At 36.5% G+C, this 24,343-nt stretch overlaps 1 protein-coding gene across 3 annotated transcripts in view; it reads left to right on the top strand.

The window, feature by feature from the left end:
* Positions 1-24,343, top strand: part of HTT (huntingtin) — a 76,833-nt gene that overhangs the window by 14,119 nt on the left and 38,371 nt on the right. For 2 of the 3 annotated variants that reach the window (XM_082282067.1, XM_082282066.1), the window contains 23 exons: positions 344-522; positions 990-1,194; positions 5,381-5,461; positions 5,835-6,199; positions 8,018-8,141; positions 8,430-8,548; positions 9,463-9,574; positions 10,126-10,266; positions 10,924-11,082; positions 11,175-11,272; positions 12,801-12,940; positions 13,766-13,829; positions 14,235-14,335; positions 15,826-15,972; positions 17,029-17,149; positions 17,388-17,464; positions 19,650-19,801; positions 20,204-20,406; positions 21,237-21,363; positions 22,036-22,163; positions 22,853-22,963; positions 23,520-23,597; positions 24,061-24,284. In XM_082282067.1, the coding sequence (XP_082138193.1) occupies positions 344-522; positions 990-1,194; positions 5,381-5,461; positions 5,835-6,199; positions 8,018-8,141; positions 8,430-8,548; positions 9,463-9,574; positions 10,126-10,266; positions 10,924-11,082; positions 11,175-11,272; positions 12,801-12,940; positions 13,766-13,829; positions 14,235-14,335; positions 15,826-15,972; positions 17,029-17,149; positions 17,388-17,464; positions 19,650-19,801; positions 20,204-20,406; positions 21,237-21,363; positions 22,036-22,163; positions 22,853-22,963; positions 23,520-23,597; positions 24,061-24,284 (3,256 nt within the window). Of the gene's footprint in view, positions 1-343; positions 523-989; positions 1,195-5,380; positions 5,462-5,834; positions 6,200-8,017; positions 8,142-8,429; positions 8,549-9,462; positions 9,575-10,125; positions 10,267-10,923; positions 11,083-11,174; positions 11,273-12,800; positions 12,941-13,765; positions 13,830-14,234; positions 14,336-15,825; positions 15,973-17,028; positions 17,150-17,387; positions 17,465-19,649; positions 19,802-20,203; positions 20,407-21,236; positions 21,364-22,035; positions 22,164-22,852; positions 22,964-23,519; positions 23,598-24,060; positions 24,285-24,343 lie in introns of those variants that run through there. The other variant, XM_082282068.1, reaches the window with a different exon arrangement.

Genomic DNA, 24,343 nt, shown 5'->3' with positions numbered 1-24,343 from the left:
CTCGGTGAAAGTATCAGCTATTACAAAAAAAACAAAAGAAATTTTTTTGTGTTTTTATGGAGTAAAAAGAGGTAGGAAACAGGGAAGGTGAGACAGGATCCTCTGATCATTCTCCCACGTTGCTTAATTGATTGTCAGGTATATAAAAGACATATTTTCAAATGTTTCTACATTTGGAAAGCACTCTTAAGTTGCTGCTGGGTTTCGGTTGTTCTGTTTTGCTTTTTTTTTTTTTTAAATTTAAAGAAGCTGTTATGTGGACTACAGGAAATAACATTTGAAGCGTAGTATTGAAATTAACCACTGTCAGTAAGTTATTTGGCCTCTTCATTTCTCTCCTCAGGCTTGTTGGTTCCTGTAGAAGATGATCGTCCTACTCTTTTAATTCTGGGTGTTTTACTTACACTAAGGTATCTCATACCTTTATTGCAACAACAAGTAAAAGATACCAGCCTGAAAGGCAGTTTTGGTGTAACAAGGAAAGAAACGGAGATTTCACCTTCACCAGAACAACTTATACAGGTAAAATATGGATAATAACCCTTACCTGAAGAGTAGTAGTTGGGAGGAAAATAAATAAATCTTGATCAAACATTAGTCTGATACTGAACATTCTGAATTCTCAAATTTTTGTTTAACTTGATAAATGATAGTTGGTCTAGTGACTGGAGTTATTGGTAAATAATGACCAGAAATCCCAGAAAAATGAATCAGCAGTACTTGTTAGATGTGCCCAAAGGAGCAAAAAATTTCTTATGGTGCCTTTGATGTGATCTTTCCTTCTATAACAATAAACAGCAGACTTCTACCAAAAAGGCGGTTAAGTGGCTACAATTGATTGACATTTTCCCCTTGGAAGATTGTGGTGAAGATCAGATATATCAAGCATCAGTTATTTTTAATTTACTGCAGAAATTTGATGTTGTATAGGACAAGACAATATGTTCTGTCTTCATAGAGGCTTATTCCAGTACTCTGCTGGCTTTCAGGTTTATGAACTGACTCTGCACTACACCCAGCATCAGGACCATAATGTTGTGACTGGAGCTTTAGAATTGCTCCAGCAGCTCTTTAGAACACCTCCCCCTGAACTGCTCCATGCCCTGACCGCCTGCGGGGGTATGGCTCAGGTCAGTGTATCCAAAGATGAAGCTGCCAGCAGGAGCCGCAGTGGGAGCATAGTGGAACTTATAGGTAAGCTCTATTTTTGGTAGTTTGAGTAAAAGGAAATGAACATACATCATCAACTCTAGTTCTCAGTGTTAACCAAAAGCATGAAGGTTAAAATGAAATGTGTGAAGCTCTGCATAGCATTCTTTTTTCCCCAGGTACAGTAGAAGTTCTTTCCCTCCTTCCTTTAAGTGAATATACATTAACTGATTAATGACAAACTTAAGAGGTTTTTTTACAGTTTGTGTTGATAAATATTTTTTTTTTTAGTTACACAAAGCAAGTTATATATGGTGACTTTTTTTCACCCACAAAATTAATGATGTTCTTACCAATCATCTGACAACTGTGATTCATAAAAGCTGATCAGAATTTATATTAACTGGGAGCTCCTTGCTGAATACCAAAACCAGCATGAAATTAAAGCATGATTTAAGCTTATCCTTAACTGTTGAAGTCAGCTATCAGCTTTCTTGTCTGTGGAGTGCATGTTCTTAAAATTCTCTTAACTGCTACTCACCTATTTCAAAACAATCAGTCTCTGATTGGATTTTTGTAAAGATTCTGTATTGAACTAACAGATCAGTCAATATTACTGCTTTTGGAAGGTAAATTACTAGCTTGAAGCAATCATAACAGGGAAATTTAGAACATGTTTTTGGAAGCAGACTTTGCACAAGTGGCATAGAATATTAAAAGTAATTTGGTGGTGAATGCTCAAAAAACCTTGGACTTCAAAAGCAACAAGTTTGCTATTTCTTCCTGGCTTTGGTTTTTCTTTGGATTTTTTCTTTGGATTTTTTTTTTGTTTGTTTGTTTGTTTCCCATTCATGGCTATTAGAATTCCTTCATGATTTCATTAGCTCTGTCTTTGCCCTGATGTGTTACTTTCTGTGATTTGCAGCTGGAGGGGGGTCTTCATGCAGCCCTGTTCTTGCAAGAAAGCATAAAGGTGATTATTTTTGAAAACAAATCTTTAATTGCATTACTTCCTGATTTTTTTGGGGGTTGTTGTTTTTTTTTTTTTTTTCTCCCCTCCCCACTTCATTGTCTTGCTGAACTTTGGTCTTCATTCACAACTGCCTGTATTATCAGCTGAGCTTAATCATTATAAACAATGAAAGAATTCTGATGCAATTTCTGATATTGCAATCAAGATACTCTAAAATTATTTAAAGCAATATGATTTTATTTTTGCTGTAGTTCACTGTCAAAGTTATGTTGATGATTATTGATGCAGTTTTACTTCTAAAGAGCACATGGAAAAATAATCTCTCTGAACAGGGCATTCTTCTTTTTCATGGTAGTACTTAACCATTAATGTAACTTGCAAAATAGTTCACTTTCCTGGCTTTGTTAGGCCTGTTTTTTTCTCTGTAATTCACTAATGCACGTGTATGTTTGCATGCTCCAATATAATGCTTTTTTATTTCTTTTTCTGTTCTTGGTGATTAATTCTGTACATTTTTTGTCTTGCTTGTGTATATTTTCATTTCTTTCTTCAATAGGTAATTCATTTAGCAGGATTTTAAAGAATACAGTTTGCTCTGAAGTACTCTTTTCCCAGTTTGTGCATGAAAGTACTTAATATTTAGTTATACACTTACACTTTGATTAAAACCAGTCATATCACTATAGCAGAATCAATATAAGTACAACTGTGTAACACTTTCATCGCCTGCATTAGGTGAGCTAAATGTTGCTACTGCAGTGAAACTGTGTGTGTAGTGCAGTCACTGAAAGCATTAGTAAGCAAGAGATGTTCAATGCTGAAAAGAAAAACTTGAAGAGAAAGTAGTTTAAAACTGAATGAGATTATATCAACTTGAAGGACCGTTATAGCTTATACTTTTTCCCCATTATGTCCTTCAATCTTTATGTGCAGGGAATCTCATAAAGCTTAAATACCCTTATCTGTATGCTGTAAGAGTATACCAAAATGTAAAGTAGTGGTTAAAGCTGAAGGAAATTAGTGCTATGGATGCAGTGATGGTTTCTAGTTTAGAAAGGACAGATTGAAAGAATGGGTGTCTGAAAGTAGGTATTGCTGCGGCATCCAAAGGTGACACAGAGTGCAACAAATCAGAATAACAACACATATCATGTAAATAAAAAAGTGGTAAATTATAATTTTGGTCCTTTGTCTTGTTGGTAGTCTTCAGTGTAACTTTGAAGTATTAATAATAGTGTAAATTCAATTAAAGTACTTGTTAAAACACGAATCTTTCCTTCACTTGGTGAGAAAACATGTATGAGTCATCAGCTAAAGTCATCAGCTTTTATCCTTTTCCAAGATTATGGTATGAAGATTTTGTGGTCTGAAACAATGACATAAACTTGAAGAAATCTCCTCACAATTTTATGCTTCATGCAGGTTTATTTTCAAATCGTGAATTGTTCATTTCCTGCTGTTCTCCATTGTAGAAAGGAGGGAAGATCCAAGCCTATTCCCAGTTCCTCCTTGAAGTCATTTTGCATTCTACTGTCATATAGAATAGTGGGCAATGGATGGGACTTCTCAAGCTGTAATGCTCCTTTGTGTGTAGGGGTTTAAAGTGAGGCTGATCTGCAGAAATCTCTATGTTCCACATCTTTGCAATCTTACTGCATTAGACCAACTTCAGTTCTGAGCATCTGGCTTGCATTGGTTTGTTTATGTTTCAGCTTCAGAAGATTATTTGCAAAAAGGCTGAAAACTCCTTTTGAAATCAAAGCCCATGTTTTGAAAGCAACTTAACTGTTTTTATTTTATCATCAAATAGTGGGAAAGTATCCTGCTGAGTGTGTTATATACTCATTTAAGCATACAAAGCCTAATGTGCCTAATGACTGTTTTTCAGTGTTCTTATCCTTTCACTTTCTTTTAGAAATGGTCAGCTGTGGAAAGCAGAACATCATCCTGGTTTGTTTCAGTGAAATGGATGTAAATGTGCGAAATAATTGGGAAGAATATATTATATTTCATGCTTTTTGTTGGGAACTCCTAGAATGATTTTACTGATTCATTCATAGGAGTGTGTAGTTCTCAATTACTGTTATTTTACATAGAAGGTATATGGAAATGCCATGGTTACTTTTCTGCCTTATTTACAGGTTTGAGTATCATAAAACATGTTTTTCAGAGGAAGATAGTTCTACAGTGGTACTACTATGAATGAAAGCACTTGAGAAAAAGAAATTAATACAAAAGTGTATTAATGCTTTTTTACCCCCAGATAACTTGAATAAGGTACAAAGGAATTCACCCAGAGTTATCCCGACATTAGTATCTTGCATTATAAATCTTAAACTGCCAGTGCATCTTGGTAGTCTAAGCAAAATGGTCCTTCTCATAGCAGTTACTGTGAATCCCTCTGTCTCAGCAAGGGACTTGAAACATCTAGAAGGATGGGCTTAGTAGCTCCCTCTGCACTCTGTCCCATGGACAGACTTTTCAGTACAGTTGTGTCCTTGGTTGGCTTCCAGGCAGTGTGCATTTGCAGGTATCTTTCCACTGCCTGTAATTTAAATAGATAATGTTCTGTGAGTAAGAGAACTCTGTGGTGGTTGGGTTATGTCAGTAGTTGTTTTCGAGTTTCTTATGGCAAAAGCCTCTCTGAAGATTTCTTGCTTTAGTAATCCTTAGCTTTCAGTGTTGTCCATGGTTCATCACCCTGTCCCACTTGTGTTGTCTTGTGCTTCTAGTCTGCACTGCTCTTCCCCCTGGGCATTTTCTGTTTTCTCTGGAGTTCCAAGCAGCCTTTGATAATTTTTGTAGCCTTAGGGAGGGAGAGGTTATTTATTCTATTACTTGTGGTGCATTAATGCCCTTCAGAGTTGAGGGCAGACATCCAGATGCCAGTTATCCAGTCCTTAGGAGTAGCACATACTTGGTGAAATTAATGGGATTGTAAATGTAGTCCACAAAAAAACCCCTAGAAGTAATTAGATTGTAGGTAGTTTCCTGAATGGTTACGCTGGTAAATAAGATGACTTAACTCTGTTTCCTTGTCACTGCTGCCTGTTTCTTTCCTGATGAATTAGTGAGGGACTGGATGTGCATTTTATTCATTCCCTTATTTTTTCATCTGTTGTCTGTCATAGCTATGAAAAATTATTTGGATAAACTTTTTAAAAAACAGATTTCACATCTAACTGACTTCAACTGTTGAACACTTCAAGCTGACTATAATTTTTGAAAACTAAAGGTTTTTCTTATATCACTTCTCAGGTAAAGTACTTCTTGGTGAAGAAGAGGGCTTGGATGATGATTCTGAAACCCGATCTGATGTCAGTGCTGCATCGTTTGCAGGTACCTGCCTTTCTCTTTAGCAGTGCAGTCAGCTAATACATTCTGTTATTGCTCTATGTAAATTGTGTAAATGATGTGTTATGGTCATGAGGAAGTGTATGGGCATTCAAAAGACATGGTAGCAAAACTGAAACCATAAATACTGCTGAGTGTAAAACTTAATGCAGTTGACTGCATTCTGTTTTTAATGGGAGTTACTGGCAGAGATAGGGTGACATCTTAGCAGATGCCTATTTTCCTACCTATAGTTTAACAGTTTTGTTACACGTTTTCCTTAGCCTAGCTTAATATGTGGTTTAATCTTTGGGTCCATGCTGAGAGTGAAATAGAATTTCAAACACTGGATTGATTCATAAATGCCTGTGTTTTGCAGCTTCTGTGAAGGGTGAGATAACCAGTGAACTGGCTTCTTCATCAGGTGTGTCGACAGCTGGGTCAGCGGGGAGCTCAGCTGCTGATGCCACAGGACACGACATCATCACAGAGCAGCCCCGTTCCCAGCATACGCTGCAGTCAGACTCTGTAGACCTGGCCAGCTGTGATTTGACAAGTACAGCTACTGAAGGGGAAGATGATGAAGTACTTAGTCGAAGCTCCAGCCAGATCAGTGCTGTCCAGTCAGATGCCACTATGGATTTGAATGATGGCACACAGGCTTCCTCACCAATTAGTGATAGCTCTCAGACTACTACAGAAGGTCCAGACTCTGCTGTAACCCCTTCGGACAGCTCTGAAATTGTAAGTGTGCAGCGGGCAGAGGGGGGATCTCCTTCTGCCAAGGGTCCCGACATATCTCAGGGCTCTTCCATGGAGGGTCCAGACTTGGATTTGTCTCCTTACTCATCTTCTACTTTTCAGTCCTCAGCTAATAACAGAGGAAAGGTCAGCAGCTCACACCTCTATTGGAGAGCTTGACCTCCTTTTAACACTTTCACTTTAGCAATAATGAAAAACTAGAAAGCTGTAATCAGTTTGTTCTCTGGGTACATCATGGGAAAGCATTACAAATTTTGCTCACTGAAAGAATGGCAGTATCAAAGTCCTGACATAAATATATTCTCTTAGTAATATACCCTTAATTTTGTGTAGATATATTAATAATTGTTTTGGTGCAGGAGGGTTAATGGAAGTGTTAAAGGGTGAACAGTTTGTTTGGAATGATAAAGGAATATTTTTGGAACATAATGCTTCACACTGCCTTCTGCCTGTGCTTTTACACTTGGCAACACAACTCATCATATTTTTTTTTTCCTTTTTATTCCATTGTAAGGATTTCTCCTATAATGGGCAAATACTGCATAATTTACTAATGTAGCAGTTACATATCTAGTAAACACCTGAAATGTGCATACAGTATAGCTATTTTAAGACATTTTTCTCTCTTGGGCAATTGTATTGTGAGGTTGTAATAAAACCAGCAAAAATACAATTACTGGAAGCCAGAGCAGAAAATGCAAAAGGGGGAAAATTTAGAACTTTTTAAGACTTTTTCAAACATTATGAAACTTTTGACTCTAGTTTTCTGATAGTAACTTTGGAAGAGTAATAGTCTCTTAGCACTGCAAAAAATAGAAAACTTATAATTACGGTAAGAAAATACTTCTGCAAGTGTGAGGATTCAAGAACCAAAGGAGTGATGATAATTGCTGTCTGAATTAAAGGTAGTGAATGAAGGTAGTGCAGAGGCCACAGTGAACAGGCATTTATTGACAAGGTGTGTTTGTTGATGCGTTCATGCAAATTCTTGTCAGACTGTTCCATATGTCTGTGCATACTCTTTACAAGCAGTAATTACATGTAAAATTATCTTTTTTAGTTGACAGACTAAATAGCTGTCCAAGTTACTGACACACAAGTTTTTTAATGAGCAATTTCCAAGTGTTTATGAAGACAGGAAGTAACTGAAGAAGTGTCCTATTTTCTGATAAAATTAGTGAAATTGGTTTTTTTACTATTGTTGATTGTTATGATTAATTTTTATGGGTGTTTTTCTTTATACCTACTGCCTATATATTGCCTTGGTTCCAAGGGTCAAACTCTCTTCCAGATGAGTCCATTTTAGTAGTCTCTGGTTTTGAATAAAGAAATTTAAATACTTTATACTTATTTGTCCTTTCTTGTCCTACACTGTGTTCTCAGTTTGACTTCACATATCCAGGACAATTTAGGTTATGGGGGAGTTTGACAGCTAGAGCCAAGTTCAGTTTGTGGCAGTAAAGGTGTTGGTTGTAATTTGTAACTGCTGAGAGAGAGACATTTGTGATGAAGAAACAAGGGGAGCTGCAGGGAAGCAATGGACAGAGAGATCCACTTTGTTCCTGTGAATAGCCAAGTTCATGGCTCAGCTGGGAGACTCTGATGGAACTATGGCCTCCAATAGTCCCAGTGCTGCAGGAGGAGGGGAAGTGCTTTGAGCCTTGCATGCAGCTGGACACTGATGTTTATCAGGCTCATATTTGCTTTCAGATCATTTCTAGATTACTAACACTGCATGTTTCAGATTTAATACTCTGTGTAAAGATAAGTTATTTTAAGTCCTGTCCTTGCACTGTGTAGGTTTTGGAGGGTGCTGAAGGACAGTATTCTGGAATGCAAATTGGGCAGCTACAGGATGAGGAAGATGAAGCTGCAAATATTCTCCAAGATGATTCATCAGAGTCCTTCAGAAATTCTTCTCTTGGTAAGTTGATAAATACAAGGGGGGGGCCAGACTGGTGACACCATTAAGACAGGTGTTCAGATGCATCTGCACTTCCAAGGGAATGGAGACTCATGTATGGATCTGAATGGATATGAAAAGCAAATAACTAGATTGATACGTAAAATAAAGAATATATTTCAACACATGTAATCAATCACTTGTTTTGATCACTGCTGATTTATTTTTCATGTTTGTATAATTGAGTTTAATTAAAGTGCTTTTAGTTTGTATCTGAAATGGTATTTCATGAATTGCCCTTTTCTAAAGCTCTTCAGCAGCCTCACCTGCTGAAAACCATGAGCCATAGTAGGCAGCCCTCTGATAGCAGTGTGGATCGATTTACATCGAAAGAAGATGCAGCAGATGCTGGTGATCATGAGAACAAGGTGAGAAGTAGTCACAGTGCTCAGTTTTAAAGTTTAAAACAATGGAGTTTAAAAAAAACCCTAAAATTACAGTTATGATGAAGTAAATTACTGGAAAGCATGTATATGGATGTGCCTTGTTACAGGTCAAAGTAACTAAGGTTGCATAGGGAATCTGAGTTAGAGCCTGAATTTCATTTAATGTAAGGTGAATACATAAATGGTGGTATCTTAAACACAATCACCAGCAAAGCCATACCAGAACACACTGCTGAGAACACAAACCCTTTTTGTCTGTGTATTAGTAGGCTACACTGTTACTTTATTACTTGAAATATCTTTGTGCTGGTTGCTTCCTGTGTAGGTAACTTCATGATCTTCTCAGGTGTTAGTCTTTGAGCCTTGTGCCATTCTAACTACAAGTTACTGATTTCCTCTTTTTTGACTTTACCTTTGGACTTTGTTCGGAGCTGGGGCAAAAGTTTCATTTGTGGCAGGCAGAATTAGATCAGCTTGGACTATTGGGGAATTCTAAATGTGAAACTACAGAAAACTGTGAGTCTTCTTTGGGAACAACTAGGAAATAATATGCTTTTCATACAAAGTTTCCAAAGTGCGATGGCAACAAGTAGTTTAGCACGCTCTTCAGATGCAAACAGCAAGTCTAGGTAGTTTAGAAAAATCTGCAATATAGTGTTTCTGTAATAAAATTGAACCAGCTCTGATACTGGATATAAACTTCCCCAGAGCATTACATTTTGAGGCCTTTTTTGGGAAGATATATTAAACTATATATGAATATTATATATTCATTTTGTATTAAACGTTACACATTTGAGGATGTGCAGTATTTCTAAATCTTGTTGTGCTTAATATTTTATTTCAATTGAAGATTAATTTTTCTCTGTATAAACATTGTGATTTGCCTTCAATAGCCCTCCAGGGTAAAGGGGGACATAGGGCACTATACTGACAGAGACTGTGCTCCTTTGGTGCACTGCGTCAGGCTGCTGTCAGCTTCCTTCCTGCTCACCGGGGACAAAGGAGGTATGTTTGTCTTTGAGGTTCATTGGTTCTCTGTGTCTCTCCACGTACAAAGTTGGAAATAGGATCAGTTTGCTTTGTCTTGGTTTTCATCTCACTTTATTGGAAATATTGGAGGTTTTTCTGTGGCAGTCCCCCTAAGCACCACATCTACATGGTTTTTAAATACTTCCAGGGATGGGGACTTAACCACATTCCTGTCATGGTGTATGACTGATTTAAGATGTTTGGTTTTTTCCCTTTTCTAAACTCTTACTTGCTCATGTACCCATATAATGTATTGGTTTTGGAAGGAAGTGATCTGGAAGTATGTTAAGGCTGTATTTGAATATTTCAAGTATATTTCAAATACAGTTTATTTGAGGAAGGCAAAAAAGCAGCCATATATCTCTGCTGCCTCTGATAAACTGGAACTGCTTGCTCTGCCTTCATATTTTTGTCTATGCTAATTTATTTTATAGTGTTATTTTATATAGTGTTTTTAATTAAATCTAAAACAATTGTGGGAGCTTTTAAATGCCTTCCTTTTATTAATTTTTATTTCTTCCCCACAGCTTTAGTTCCTGATAGAGATGTGAGAGTCAGTGTAAAAGCCTTGGCAGTAAGTTGTGTTGGAGCAGCCGTTGCACTTCACCCTGAGTCTTTCTTCAGCAAACTGTATAAAACACCCCTGGAGGCAATGGGAGAAGAGTATGGTATGTTGTGGTTCACATATTCCATTTTAATAGTGTGTTTGGGTTCCCAAATCAGTGAGGCAGCAACTACACTGAAAACTCCAGATCCAGTTTAGTATTTGAGAGCAAATATTGCACAAATTGGAATGAATGTGCTGTGTGTGTGGTGAGGTATATTTTTTGTAGTAAGATTTAAGTTTCAATGTATGAACTTGTAGAGCTTCTGACAAGTTGAAGCTGTTTTAAAACAATTAGTATGTAGAAGGGGTTTGTTTATTTTACAAATGTTTTCTTCTAATTTGGTTCAGTCCTTCTTATAGATGTTTTCTAAGCCATTAGGTTCGTTTTTACAAATGAATTGCAGGGACCTGGAGTGTGCAGCTGGTATGATATATTGACCAAAATGCTTCTTAGATTTCCCCAGAGCATTTTGTTTACAGTTGAAATTAATCACTAGTGTTTATATATGTGATTGTTGGTTTGAATGGTGTGATTGATCTGTATGTAGATTGCTTGCACAGAAAGAGATCTCAAAAAGGGAGAACTATGGTGGACATATTTTGGATGTGCTGATATTGATTGTCCAATAGTTGAGACCTCCACTGAAACATTTTTAGGAATCAGTAAGGTCCAATACTAGTATTTTTAAAATAAAGTAGTTGTAACTTACTTTCTTAGAGGAGCAATATGTATCGGACATTCTGAACTACATTGACCATGGAGATCCCCAGATTAGAGGAGCTACGGCCATTCTCTGTGGAACAATTGTCAACTCCATTCTAATTAAATCCCGCTTTGATGTGGAAAAATGGCTAATAAATGTCAGAAGCTCAACAGGTAACAATTTATTTTAGGGGTGTCTTTTTGTTCTTTTTGTCTTCTAATGTAACATAGCAATGTTTCATTGCTTTTTTTTTTTTTTTTTTTAGGAAATCTCTTTTCCTTGATAGACTGCATACCTCTGTTACAGAAAACATTGAAAGATGAGTCCTCTGTTACTTGCAAACTGGCTTGTACAGCTGTGAGGGTAAGCAGTAGGAATTTATTTGCACCACCACAGATCACAGGGTTGTGATTCATTACTGGGATCCTGCTATGCGCAGATGTATAAACATGGAGCAAAAAATTATTTCTTCCCTGAGAACTTTATTGGCACAGAAATGGAGGAACATACAGATAGAAAATAATTATGTGGTTACATCATGTAGCATTATAACCTAATTGTGATATTTCTCATGAGAAATGTAAACGTTACATTAACCAACAGTAGGATGAGTGCGTTAGCTAGAAAGGCTATGAAGGCTAAACAGGGAAGTGTGAACATATAATGCCTGGTTGTAGCCTGTATTTGGAGAACGAAAATTAAATGTGACAAATGACAGGTAAAATAGTGATTATTTTCTGAAATAATAATTTTAAAAGTGGAGAAAGTCTCAGGAAAGCAAGCAGTTCAAATTGGGTGAAAGATCCTGTAGGCAGTTGTTAAAATAGAGATGACAGCTGAACTGGTGAGTGGAACTTAGAGTATGTGAATTTTTATTTCTGTAATAAAATCTGTGGAAGGTGTTTGGTGCAAAAGCAGAGAGGTGAAGAAGTGAGCTTTCTTTGAGGGTTTTTCCAATAAAGTAGAACACAGACAAATTGTAGGTTGAGGGAAATTCTTCTATCAAGGAGAGGCACAAGGTGGCTGACGATTGCAGTTTAAAGACCAGTGAGGCAAAGTAAATTTTAGTAAAATTTTAGTAAAATGTAGCTTGTGTATGGAAATTAGGATTTTATATGCAGAGAGTAGGGGCCAGTGATACAGCTGAGGGAAGGAAATCCAGCTAGGTAAATGTGGCTGTCTTTTTAACCTTCTGTTCAGCGATCTTCATGTTTTTGTATAGTGATTTCTTGTGTGATTACACTTGTGATAATGGCTTTTTAGAAAGCTTCACCAGAACTGTTCAGTTCAGGCAGCTTAATACTAGTCAACTTTTCTTCTTTCTTTTTCTCAGTACCTAATGTAGCCTGACTTTATACATTTTGGCAGAAATGTTATGTCCTTTGGGATGTTAATCCTCAAACAAGAAAGTACATTTTGTGTAGTTAAATAAGACACGGAAGTGTGGAGTTCTGTAACTTTTTCCAAAGATCACACATTGTGCCTGTAGCTGAACTTTCAAATATGGACGTATGGCTTTTTCAGAAACTTTGGAAATCAGAACCCGGTGTCTAAAAATACCCTGTGGGAATTAGGAGACTGTTTTTGAACAGATCAAAATATAATGCGTGGAGTGTTTAAGCCCTGTGAGCCCTGTTTTGGAGGATTGCCCTCTGATCTCTGAGGCCTACATTCCTCTCCAAAGTTTAACTGCAGCATCAGGCTTTAGCAGTTCACATGGAGATGGTGTTCTGGCCTTGTAAAGTACCTAGCTCTGGTACTTCCTCCTAGCTCTTATGCAATAATTTTTTAGTATTCTAAATAAAACAGATTGGGTTTTTTTGGTCACTTTCATTCTGCTATTCAGAGAACCTCTTCTGTAATGTAACTGAAAGTTGTTTTTTCTTCTCAGCATTGCATCATGAGCTTATGCAGTAGCAGTTACAGTGAACTAGGTTTGCAATTGATTGTTGACCTCCTAACTCTGAAGAACAGTTCATATTGGCTTGTAAGGACAGAACTTCTGGAAACACTTGCAGAGGTAGATTTTCGGTGAGTGTTTGTATTTTTCCGTGGATGTAACAGCTGAAGTGCAGAGAAGTATAGGAAACTGGAACTGTAATGGAGAAATTTCTTCTGAAGCATTAATGGGTTTCATAAAACTAATTCAGATCAGTCAATCCTGTATGAATTCCTTTGTCAAGCTGCTACTGACTTCACAACCAAGCCCAATCCTAGTGACACTGTATAGGAGTTTTTAGTTCATTGGTCTGTTGTATCAAGTCTTCTGTAAATGTGTGATCAGAGAGGGACCACATAATTTGGAACCTAGCTTAGTTTTTCCATCCAGTTGTGTGTGTTTTTAAAGAGAAAGTCCCTGACTTGTTGTCTGTTGTTAGCTCTCTGTAGTCACTCAGTTTCTGTTAATACTGAAATAAAGGTGACTAGAGTTCTTTTTCTTGCTTTCCATCATTCTCTATTGGTTCTTCCAAGCTGAAAGACAAAAGATGTTTATATGAAAATTCTTCAAGCTATCCTTAGTCATACAAAAGTGGACTCTTTGTGAATAGTTTTGGAATGGGTTAGTGTCTTTTCAAAATAGTCTGATTGTTCTGTGCATGGGTAAAAAATACAATTATAATAATGGTCTTTAAATAATGGGGTTTTTTTAACAGAAGGACTATTTTTCTTTGGTTACACTAGCCAGATAGTAGGTTAGCAAATAGCTTACCTTTTCTAAAGGTTGCAAAAAATGTTTACTACTTACATTTTCACTACAGTGGTGTTTTTAAAAAAACAAAAAGAACACTCAGAGCACTGAAGGGAGAAATAACACACAAGGTTAACTAATGTCCTCTAAATTCTGTTTTATCATAGGCTAGTCAGCTTCTTGGAAGGAAAAACTGAGAGCTTGCACAGAGGTATTCATCATTATACTGGGGTAAGTAAATTATTCAATCAGTATATTGTGTTTCTGAATTAAGGTACCAGTGCAATGTCATCACTTGTTTTTAAATTCTGTCAACACTTATAGCTGTTGTATTTTTTGTGTAAATAGACTCATGTTATAAAACTTACTACAACTGGGAATATCCTTAGTATGGAGATTCAGGTATCTTAGCATTCTCTGGTGCATGTGTTTTGTGGTTTGTTTTTTTTTTTTTTAACTTTAAAAAAATTGGCATTTGTGTAGTTAGTTAATGTGATTGACAATGTTAAGGTAAAGATGATCTTTTCCAGACTTGTATGACAGATGAAATCTCACTTGTTAACTCTCTTTTAGCAGTATGCTCAAATGATGAAAATGTTCAGTGAGCTTTATTTACTGTGTTAACTTCTTTTCTAGCTATTAAAACTTCAGGAGAGAGTACTTGAAAATGTTGTAATAAGTCTGCTTGGAGATGAAGATCCAAGAGTGAGACACGTGGCTGCAGCTTCATTAATGAGGTATATGTGGCATTTTTATTTATAGGAAAAAAAAAAAGTAGAAAGATGCTTGCATATTGATGTGTACCTATAACTAAAACAAACATTTGGGTGTTTTTAATATATTTGTTTAAAAGATAGGAAACAAATGCATCTTTATGGTACCTGGAACATGCATCATTCTGACTCATCAGGCAATTGTACTTTGCTTTCTTTTAGCAATCCAATTACATTTAACTTTATTACATTCTGAGGGTCAGTTGCAGCTTCCTCAGAATATTTTTCTTCATGCTTAAGTGGTTTGTTCAGTATCCAGTGGCTGATCGACTTAAAATGTTGCAATTCTACAGATTTGTCCAAAATCCCAACCATTATAGTTTTAACATACATAGTCATACACAGTGTATCTTAAAACTTCCATGCTCACTGATTATAGTGCAGCAGCTAAATTTGTTTGCAAAGCACATGTTTGCTGTGACCTACTGCAATTATAGCTGCTGTACAGATAAATGCACCAAAGGGTAGGGATTGGTTGGTAGTTTATTTATTAGAATTCATAGACTTAAATTTTATGTTTAAAGAAGTTGGGAGCATGTAATACTGAATTCCTGGTATATTTTATTATCAGAGGAGTTTCTTTCCTAGTGTTTTCATACTATTAATTGCTGTCCAATCATAATAGCAAATAAAGTACAACAAAACCTTTAAAGTTCTGACATTTAAAAGTGTTTATATTGCCAGAGCAACTCAGCAGAGGAATCGTGAACTGTTGCATCATAGAGTTGTTGCTTTTATTAAGGGACTTGATTTTGAAATGGAGTTATTTTATTAACTGAGTGGTAACAAGTTGAAGATTTTTTCTATCTTCATGCTGACTTAGTGAGAGGAGGTGTGTTAAGATTGGAAAAGGCTTAACTGCCCAAGAAAGCTACTACAAGCTTGCAGAAAGCCCTTGAAACATTCAGTATGGACATTCATTGGAAGTACTCTCACTGAAACTACAAAAATGTGTACAGTAGTTTTTCACTTTTACATAAGTTGAAAATATTGTTGTTCAAGAAGACTGGATTTGATTTTATGTTTACATTTTGCTGCGTAGAAATCAGATGGTGAAAAATTACTCTTTTCAGGTAAAAATTACTATTCAGTTGATACAGATATTCATGGGGAAAATATCTGGGGAGACAAGGGAACAGCAAGAGAAAAGTACTCTATGGGAGTGTTTGTTGTAGTATGTACAGGGAGGTATCTCCAGAGGAGATTTTTTTTTTAAATTAGCATATGTCTGGAGTAGTTCCTTTTTCCTGACTTAAGCTCCTTGATTGTAATGAGGAGCAGTTACATAAAAATGAATTCAGCTTAATGAGTTTCTCTAACAGCTTTTATTTACAATTTGATATGCGTAATTAACATATGTAGCTTGCTGAACTGTCTATTAAATGTACTTTAAATTGGGTGTTAAATAATATCTGAATAATAATTTTTATTTTTGACATTTAATTTTCTCTCAGGCTTGTTCCAAAGCTGTTTTATAACTGTGATCAAGGACAGGCTGACCCAGTTGTGGCAGTAGCACGAGACCAAAGCAGTGTCTACCTGAAACTCCTCATGCATGAAACGCAGCCCCCATCTCACTTTGCAGTGAGCACTATCACCAGGTGTGTTATCTATCTGGCCTTGCTTCAAAAGGAATGGAGAGCCAAATTTCGCTTTCAAGTGTCTAGAATTGTAGTTAAATCCTCCAAATCCATGAGCTTATGAATTCTTGTTCTAGTCTGTAGGAGCACCTGTAGTAGTTTTAAGCTCCACAGAAACAGACTCATGTTTAAAGAATGCGCTGTGAGTTACTGATGATGCGCTCACACATTGAGAGTCATTGTTTTGAGATAGTTTTTTTCCTCTCCATCCTGAATTCACCCTACTTGTCCATTAAATTGGACAGATAGGTGCAGCTTTTCAAGCTAATTGTATGTATGTTACGCTTCTTCTGATATGTTAATCCAGATTTATAACTCTCCACATCCTATTTAATGATTGTGATTGCAGAAGGCTGTACTCCCTTTATAATTTAAAAATAAATTCTAGTTTTGATAGTGTGATCTTGTATTTTTGCTGCCAACTATACTTTTTCTGTCTTACAGACAGTATGAGTTGTATATATTTATAGGGGCTGTTTGCTTCTATCAGTTTGTCATGCAAGTTTTAATTATATACCTTTCTGATACATGATCTTGATCATGTCACCTAAGATACATACTGTAGTATGGAGCAATAGAACTTTGTGGATTCAGTGTTAATCTGGATAGAAAGTAGACTTTTTCTACAGTAAAAATCCAAAGTTTGTGACATGCAGAAATGCAACATGCAAAAATGTTGAATGGATTTGAGCAACAGCAAAGACTAATGTTAAATCTGTGGTCATTTCTCAAGTATCGAGTTAGATATTGACAGCTGATCTACTATTTCAGCTTGCTAACAAAGAGGTTTTATTTATAAATTAAATAGTGTTTACTAATACAACCTCAAAAACATTACAATACAGCATGGTGTTTAGACTATTCTCTGGTTTTTTTATGTTCTAAGTGGTCTGTGAAATACATAATAGTAATTTAACCTTAAATACTTAAGTATATAAGTAATAAAATTAATCATTTTTGATTGGGATGGGGTTTTCTAAGTACATGTTTTAGTGGATATAAATGTTTTTATTTCAGAACATACAGAGGTTACAATATGCTGCAAAGTCCAACAGATATCACTATGGAAAACAACCTTTCAAGGGTTATTGCAGCAATTTCCCATGCATTGACAATATCCACTACAAGAGCACTTACGGTGAGTTTTCTTGTATGTGAGTTTTTGTACATATGAGTTTCTTTGAGTTTCCTTGCTGTGGTGGCAGACTTCTTTTTTTGCATGCTTGCTTTATTTTTTATTCCTGGCTATATTTGTATCTGCAGCTTTTGTTCTGTGATAATGGCAGTATAATAGATTTAATTCTAACTCCTAATGTACCGTGTTGCTAACTCTTCATGTGGTGAAACTAATTCAGTTCTTGGTGTTTACTTTTCAGTTTGGCTGCTGTGAAGCTTTGTGTCTTCTCTCCACAACATTTCCAGTCTGCACCTGGAGTGTGGGATGGCACTGTGGGTATGTTCCCTCTTTTGTTAATCAAGCTTCTGAAACTCATATTTGTGAAACAGAAGTGGACTTACTTAGGCATTGGAAGTCCTGGTTTAGGTATATGCTGTTTAGCTTATTTTAGCAGTTCTTTAAGAACTTTATACAGAATACAGCACATTATAACTTCACGTTGTCTGGGTATTAAGGGCCAGCACTTTGTCATCCCTGGGACCACAGTGTCTGTCACAGGGATTGGTTGCAACTGATCTAATAGAAAGATAGTCATCATCTATGAAATATGATATAGGAGAAAATTTTCCATGCTCTTGAAAGAATGTTTATCTTTGGCATATTGTATTTTGTAGTATCTCTTTAAAATATGAACATTATCATTTTCACCTTGATTTCATGTTTATGTTGAAAAATGGTGAGTCAAGGAAGCTTGTTCATCTTGGCTTCTATAATAAATTTAAATTGTTCTCATTTGGCACACTGAGTGGGAACAGCAAATGGGGTATCTGTAATACTTAAGTGTTAATGTGGGTAATACATGATATTGCTTACATTTTGAAGAGTTTCTTCAGAATGAAAATGTTCATGTGGCAGCCTAAAAGCTTTGATTTTGCCTCTGATTATTACTGCTGTGCCATGTGTGCTGTGAAAGTAGCTACTGGAAATGCGCACATGTGGAGCTGTTTGGTTTTTAAATAGGTTTAACATAATTTGTGTTGATTTTCTTTGTTGCTGTCGTGTCTCTTATTCTATTCAACTGCAAAATTTTATCTTACTTTAAAAAACAAAATAAAACCCAACCCCAAAAAAACCCAGCTGTCCCTCAGCTGCTTTTCTTGTCAACAGGCCTTTGCTTCCCTTGCTGGCCCTAAGTGTGGTGTGCTCTGTATATGTAGAAGGTGTCTTGAACAATAGGTCCAGTGTTAAAAAATGAAGTAATTCAGGATGTGAGCAGTGCTTAGCTGGAAAATAAAATCAGTATATCCTTCTTCCCTTTTACCCAGCCTAAAAATACCTTTTTAAAAGATATATCTAATATTTTTGAGTGATCCAATGACATAGCCCTTTGCTCTTCCCTCTGATTCCTTCTTTACAAATTTTTGGCCAATGTTTATACGAGTAGATTGTAATCTTATTTTTGTGGAATGATACAGACATTTGTCATTCTGGATAATAAGAATATAATAACATGGATAGTAACATGAGAATTTTATCAGAATTCCTTCCTATCTTAAGTATTGTTTTTCTTACGATTAAGAAGTTATTGGAACTGCTGCATTCCAAGCCTGTACTTAATCCAGCATGGGTTAAGTCATGGATTTCTAACCGTATGTGAAGTAAATAACAGTTGCCTCTGAAAATACTTCAAAAAAAACTAAAGGAAGGCACTGTAAATTACCTTTGGATCTTTATCAAAATAATAGCTATACTTAGTGTAAATCTGATTTTCTGAAATTCCTGTAGTTGTGTTAGACCAGAGTGACTATATTAGAAGATTTTAATTATTTTAAATTAAAAAACATTTTGAAAGATTCCCAGATTCCCTTAATTTAGAGGTTGCGTAAAGTCTTTTCCTGAAAGAAGCTGAAGTATTTAGGTCTTTCAGCTTTGAAGTGATGTGTGTAATTCACAGAGTATTCTGCCCGGCATCTTCTGGTGATCTCTGCCTGCTCTTTCTTAAACTTGACTTCTGTGGGAAAATGTGGTCTTATTATTATTATCAAGGAAAATACAGAATGCAGCAGAAAATTACCATCTTGGATAGTGTTCACTCAAAAAATATAGAGGATTTGATGGAATGCAGTTGTTTGATTAATTCCTTGTCACTTTAAAGCAATATCTTGTTACATTGGAATACTGTAGCTAATGTCTCCCATCCCTACCTTGCATATACACAAAACTTAACTGAAGATAGTTCAGGACTGTAGTGTTTAGCAAATAAATACAGCATTCCTTAGTTTGTCAGTAGATGTCACTATAGCCTTGATATTGGCTATTAAAAAAAGAAGGTAATGGCTCTTAAAGAAACCAGAGTATTGTGAGGTCTCTGCTGCAAATGGGTTTTCAAGAGTGCTAAATGTGTATTTCTGTAGCACAGATTTCATTTTATTAGCCATCTATTTGACTGTTGGTTTTCTCAAGACTTTTAATTTGCCAAAAAGGGGGAAAAAGTCATGACATTCCAAAATTAAACTTCCAGTGTTTCCCAGCCAAGTTCTTCAGATGAAGCTCAGAAGGGCTGCACCATTGGTATGGCTGGCTTGGTCCTGTCTCTCCTTTCATCAGCATGGTTCCCACTGGACCTCTCAGCACATCAGGATGCTTTGATTTTGACTGGAAACTTGCTTGCAGGTAAGGCTGGATAAGAGAAGTAGGATTGTCCTAGTATTTTTACCGTTAGCATTAGAAGGCCCGTATCTCACTCTCTTCAGATTGTATGCAGTGAAAAACTTGCAGGATTAAGCAGAAGAAATAAAGAGGGAAATTGCATCCGGGAGGTTTGAAGAGAAACTGCCTCTTTGTTGCTGAGTTGCAGATTTCCTCCCGTTGCCAAAGGCCACTTGCAGTATGCTTAGTACAAGCTGGGTACAAAGAACTCAGATTTTGTTGGTTTTGTTTTAAACTGTGCAGCTACTCCTGGCTTTGAAATTCTGATTGAATTTCTGTTCATACGGAGACAGTATAACCATATATGCCTCTAAAATTTTTTGGTGCTTAATTCCAAGTTTTGTCTTCTATTTCCTGAAATTGCAGCAAGTGCTCCCAAGTGCTTAAAGAATCCCTGGAGTGCTGAAGAAGATTCAAACCAAGGTGCTGCTAAGCAGGAGGAACCCTGGCCAGCTCTGGCAGATCGAGCACTTGTCACTTTAGTAGAACAGCTCTTTTCTCATCTGCTGAAGGTCATTAATATTTGTGCACATGTAATGGATGATGTTGCTCCTGGTCCAGCAGTAAAGGTATATATTAAAAATAAATCAATAAAACTGTGTGACTTAAATACTGTTGTGCTATAGACTTCTTCACGTTTTAGACTTGATACAGGTAAGTATCTAATTCCTTGATAATATGACTCCACTCTGTGTAGTAAAGCAAGTACCATAAAAAAAAAAGCATATTTTTCTTCCACATAACAGATTTTTCTTTAGTTTTGCAGTGTTTAAAATATTACCCTAAATTTTGAGTCTTTTGTTCCTGCTGACTTTAGTTGAAACATTAATTCAGTTAGGAGTATATAGAGTAAGTGGAGTATTGGATTGCATACTCTGGGAAATGCGTTGACTTTTGGGTTGGTTGGCTGGTTGTAATGCACTGAGCTCCTTTTGGGGCTAAAAATAACTCTTTTATCTTCTGAATATCCTGTAAAATATTTTGACTTCTGAAACAGCTTATATGAGGTACTTCCAGGTTTGGGGGTTTTTGAGGCATATATATTTAGAGACTGATTTAGAAACTCTTAAGACAATATTATTAAGATCAGTAATTTCTTCATATTTTAAAAATGTGTGAATATAATTTTGGCACTCCTTTATCTGGAATCAAAAGAAACTCTACTCATTGAGCTCTGATTTAATCTCATTGGCCTGTGCTGAAGTTGAAAATAAAGCAGGGAATATATTAAACTATTTCCTTTTCACACAGGAAATTCATGTCCTGAACCTGAAACATTTTAATTTAGCTGACAGTCAAATAAAGGGGAGTTTAAACAAAAGAAGTATATGCTTGTATTGTGTAGAAGAAGAAAAACTACTTGTGCTTACAAAACTAATAAAGCTTCTTTTAATTCTAGGCAGCATTACCTTCTCTCACAAACCCACCTTCTCTTAGTCCGATTCGGAGGAAGGGGAAAGAGAGGGAGTCTGTGGAACAGGCATCTGTGCCAATGAGCCCTAAAAAGAGTGGTGAAGCAAGTCCAGGTAGGCACATCACTCCTGTTAACCCTTCTGTCTACCAGCCCCCCGCACCGTGTTGTTGCAGCAGAGAGAGAAGAAATAAAACTGAGTAACCTTCCTGGAGTTTCAGTTCAAGAGGCTGGCAGAGCACTGCATTGGTGGAAGGCAGCTGTGGGTGGAGGCCTTTTTACTGTTACGGTTTTTATGAAAATTAACTGTACTTTTCAGAACCAAAGCACTGCTGAATCCTTTTCCTCGCTTTTTCTGAATCTACTCAGCTATTGACTAAAGTAATTCTTACATGTATGTTACTTAAAAGAAATTTGGAAGTTGCTTTCCAGCTTTTGGCAGGAGTGGCTTACATTGCTTTTGGAAATGACATTCTGAGTCTTGAAACCTTTTCTTTTCTTTTCTTTTCTTAGTAATTAATGAAGGAAACGTGTTAATTCTGTTTTGTAAGTTGTACGTGCACTTCAGTACTAAGCCTTCTGGGTTAGTTTCTCTCACCACAGCAGGCTGGACTGTTGGAATGCTGTTCATTTTCCAGTTGTGCACAGTGTGTTTTGGCAGTTTGGAATATGCATGTGGATTGAAAAAATCATGCTCTTTAATAATGCAGATGTGGTAAATTACGTTGTGTATGTCATGAGCAACCTAGAAAAGGCATATGGTGCTAATCTATGGTATTCTTTTAAGCTTCTAGGCAAGCTGATGCTGCAGGGCCTGTTCCAACAAGTAAATCATCTTCAGTAGGAAGCTTTTATCATCTTCCATCATACCTCAAGTTGTATGATGTCTTGAAAGCAACCCATGCTAATTATAAGGTACTGCATGATATTGTTTGATTGAATTGCAATGGGGTTGGATAATCACTTCGTTTTTTTTAAACAGGCTCTGCCTCTGTCAACTCATTTACCTATATAAACAGTTTATACATACAAAAGAAAAAAATTTTAAGAAAGATCACAACTGCCACCAATAAAAACAAAAACTGTCCAAACAAGAACCCATGATAGGCATTGTCACCCTATTGCTTGTTTCTCTGCTGTCACTATTTCTGTTACCAAATGACTTTTTGCTGGCTTGGTAGTGCCAAATAGATTCCCATGTCTGTTCTCTCTGCACTTTATTCCAGGATGGGGAAGCTTTTTCCTCATTAGTTCAGGCGACAGAAGATGCATTCCCTAGAGTTGGTCATCTCTATGTACACTTCAAAGATTGTGTTCTTGTTACACCTACTGTGTTTATCAGAAATGCATTATCCAGCTTCATTACTTGTCAACATCCTAGGCCTTCCTCAAGCTAGAAGATCCCTTCCTTTTTCTTAGTCAAAATGGAGTCCTGCCTTTCCAGCAATGCATAAGGCAGTCTAAGCTGTCAGTGGTGTTGGCTGAAATACACTGAAATTTTATACAAGAGATCATTTTGTGTCAATACCCACTTCTTCCAGTAACTTGTATCTCCTTGTCAAGTAATTGTTAAGAAAATCTGTGGTTTTATTTTCTGGGAACAGGTTACTTTGGATCTCCAGAACACTAATGAGAAGTTTGGATGTTTCTTACGGTCTGCCTTAGATGTTCTCTCTCAAATCTTGGAACTTGCTACTCTTCAGGACATTGGAAAGGTATAAGACTTGTTTGTCTTTTCTTTTGTAGTTAACTTGTCCAATATCCATGGACTGGAAGAAAGCACATACCACTGATTTCAAAATTGCTGCTCTTCAAAGGGGCAGTAGTCCTATAGGTGTTGTGCTTCCACAAAGTTGAGTAAAGTGCTAAAGCAGATTTTCCAGGTTAAATTGCTGCTGTTGAAAACTGGAATAATTTTTTACTTTTTCAATTTCACGTGGTGATTCTTTTTTCTAGCCAAATGGTTTACCTTCAGTCATTCCCTGTATTCATATGTTTAAATACGCAAAATGTCAGAAGATGTATTGCCCTTCTCACTCTCCTGTGTCTTGATATTTTTTTCTCCTTAACTGTGGTGTTAGACATTGTAGTATTTTAAGATTAGGAGGAAAATACTGAATTTTTATTTCTTTATCTAATTCCATGATTTCCCTTAAGATAGTGTAGTTTTACTTAGTACAAAAACCTGTGCTACTGAGGAATTTTCACTGTTATCTTTTATATAATGAAGAAAAACGCAATTTAATGCACTTGTATTTCTGATTTTTTTAGTGTGTAGAAGAAATTTTGGGATATCTAAAATCATGTTTCAACAGAGAACCAACAATGGCAACAGTGTGTGTACAGCAGGTAAGGAGGTATTTTTGTATGTGTTACTTGAAAGTTAATTCTGATGTCCTTTGTCTGTCAATTGGATACTAAGACTGGCCATGCTTTTAAGGGAAGTGGTATGAGAAAACGTTGCCCACATGGAGCAAAAAGAGCATATTTTCTTCCATTTTCATGACTTCTGTAACTTCATCCTATCTGAATAATATAGTTTTTTCTTTACCTGCTTCCAATTCACAGAACTATTTTAGCTAATGTTCAGAAAACAAGCTTGTTTCCTACCTTACTGAAAGTGTTCTTTAGCCAGTTAACTGCATCAGAAAAACCTGGAAAAGCAAAGAACTGCCTTACTGATGGATATGCAGACTTCCAGTTAAATACTTAGGTTCAAACCATCAAAGGTTGTTTATGGTGAGAGGCAAGTCAGGGGTTTTTCCCCTGAAATTTTAACTTTTCTTCTTTTCCTTCCACTTTACTTCTCTAGTTGTTGAAAACGTTGTTTGGGACAAATCTGGCTTCTCAGTATGATGGCTTGTCTTCAAACCCCAGCAAAGCTCAAGGCAAAGCTCAGCGCCTGGGTTCCTCCAGTCTGAGGCCTGGCCTCTACCACTATTGCTTCATGGCACCGTACACACACTTCACACAGGCCCTTGCTGATGCCAGTCTGAGGAACATGGTTCAGGCTGAGCAGGAGCACGATGCTTCAGGGTAACTTTCTTCCCTTATAATGTTAACTTGAACTCGAGTTTCTTGTTTGTGTTTTTCAT

This window comes from Coloeus monedula (genome assembly GCF_965178545.1).
Source record: "Coloeus monedula genome assembly, chromosome: 5".
Classification (NCBI taxonomy): Eukaryota; Metazoa; Chordata; class Aves; order Passeriformes; family Corvidae; genus Coloeus; species Coloeus monedula.
Note: the sequence above shows the minus strand (reverse complement) of the source record. Positions and strands in the feature narration are given on the sequence as shown.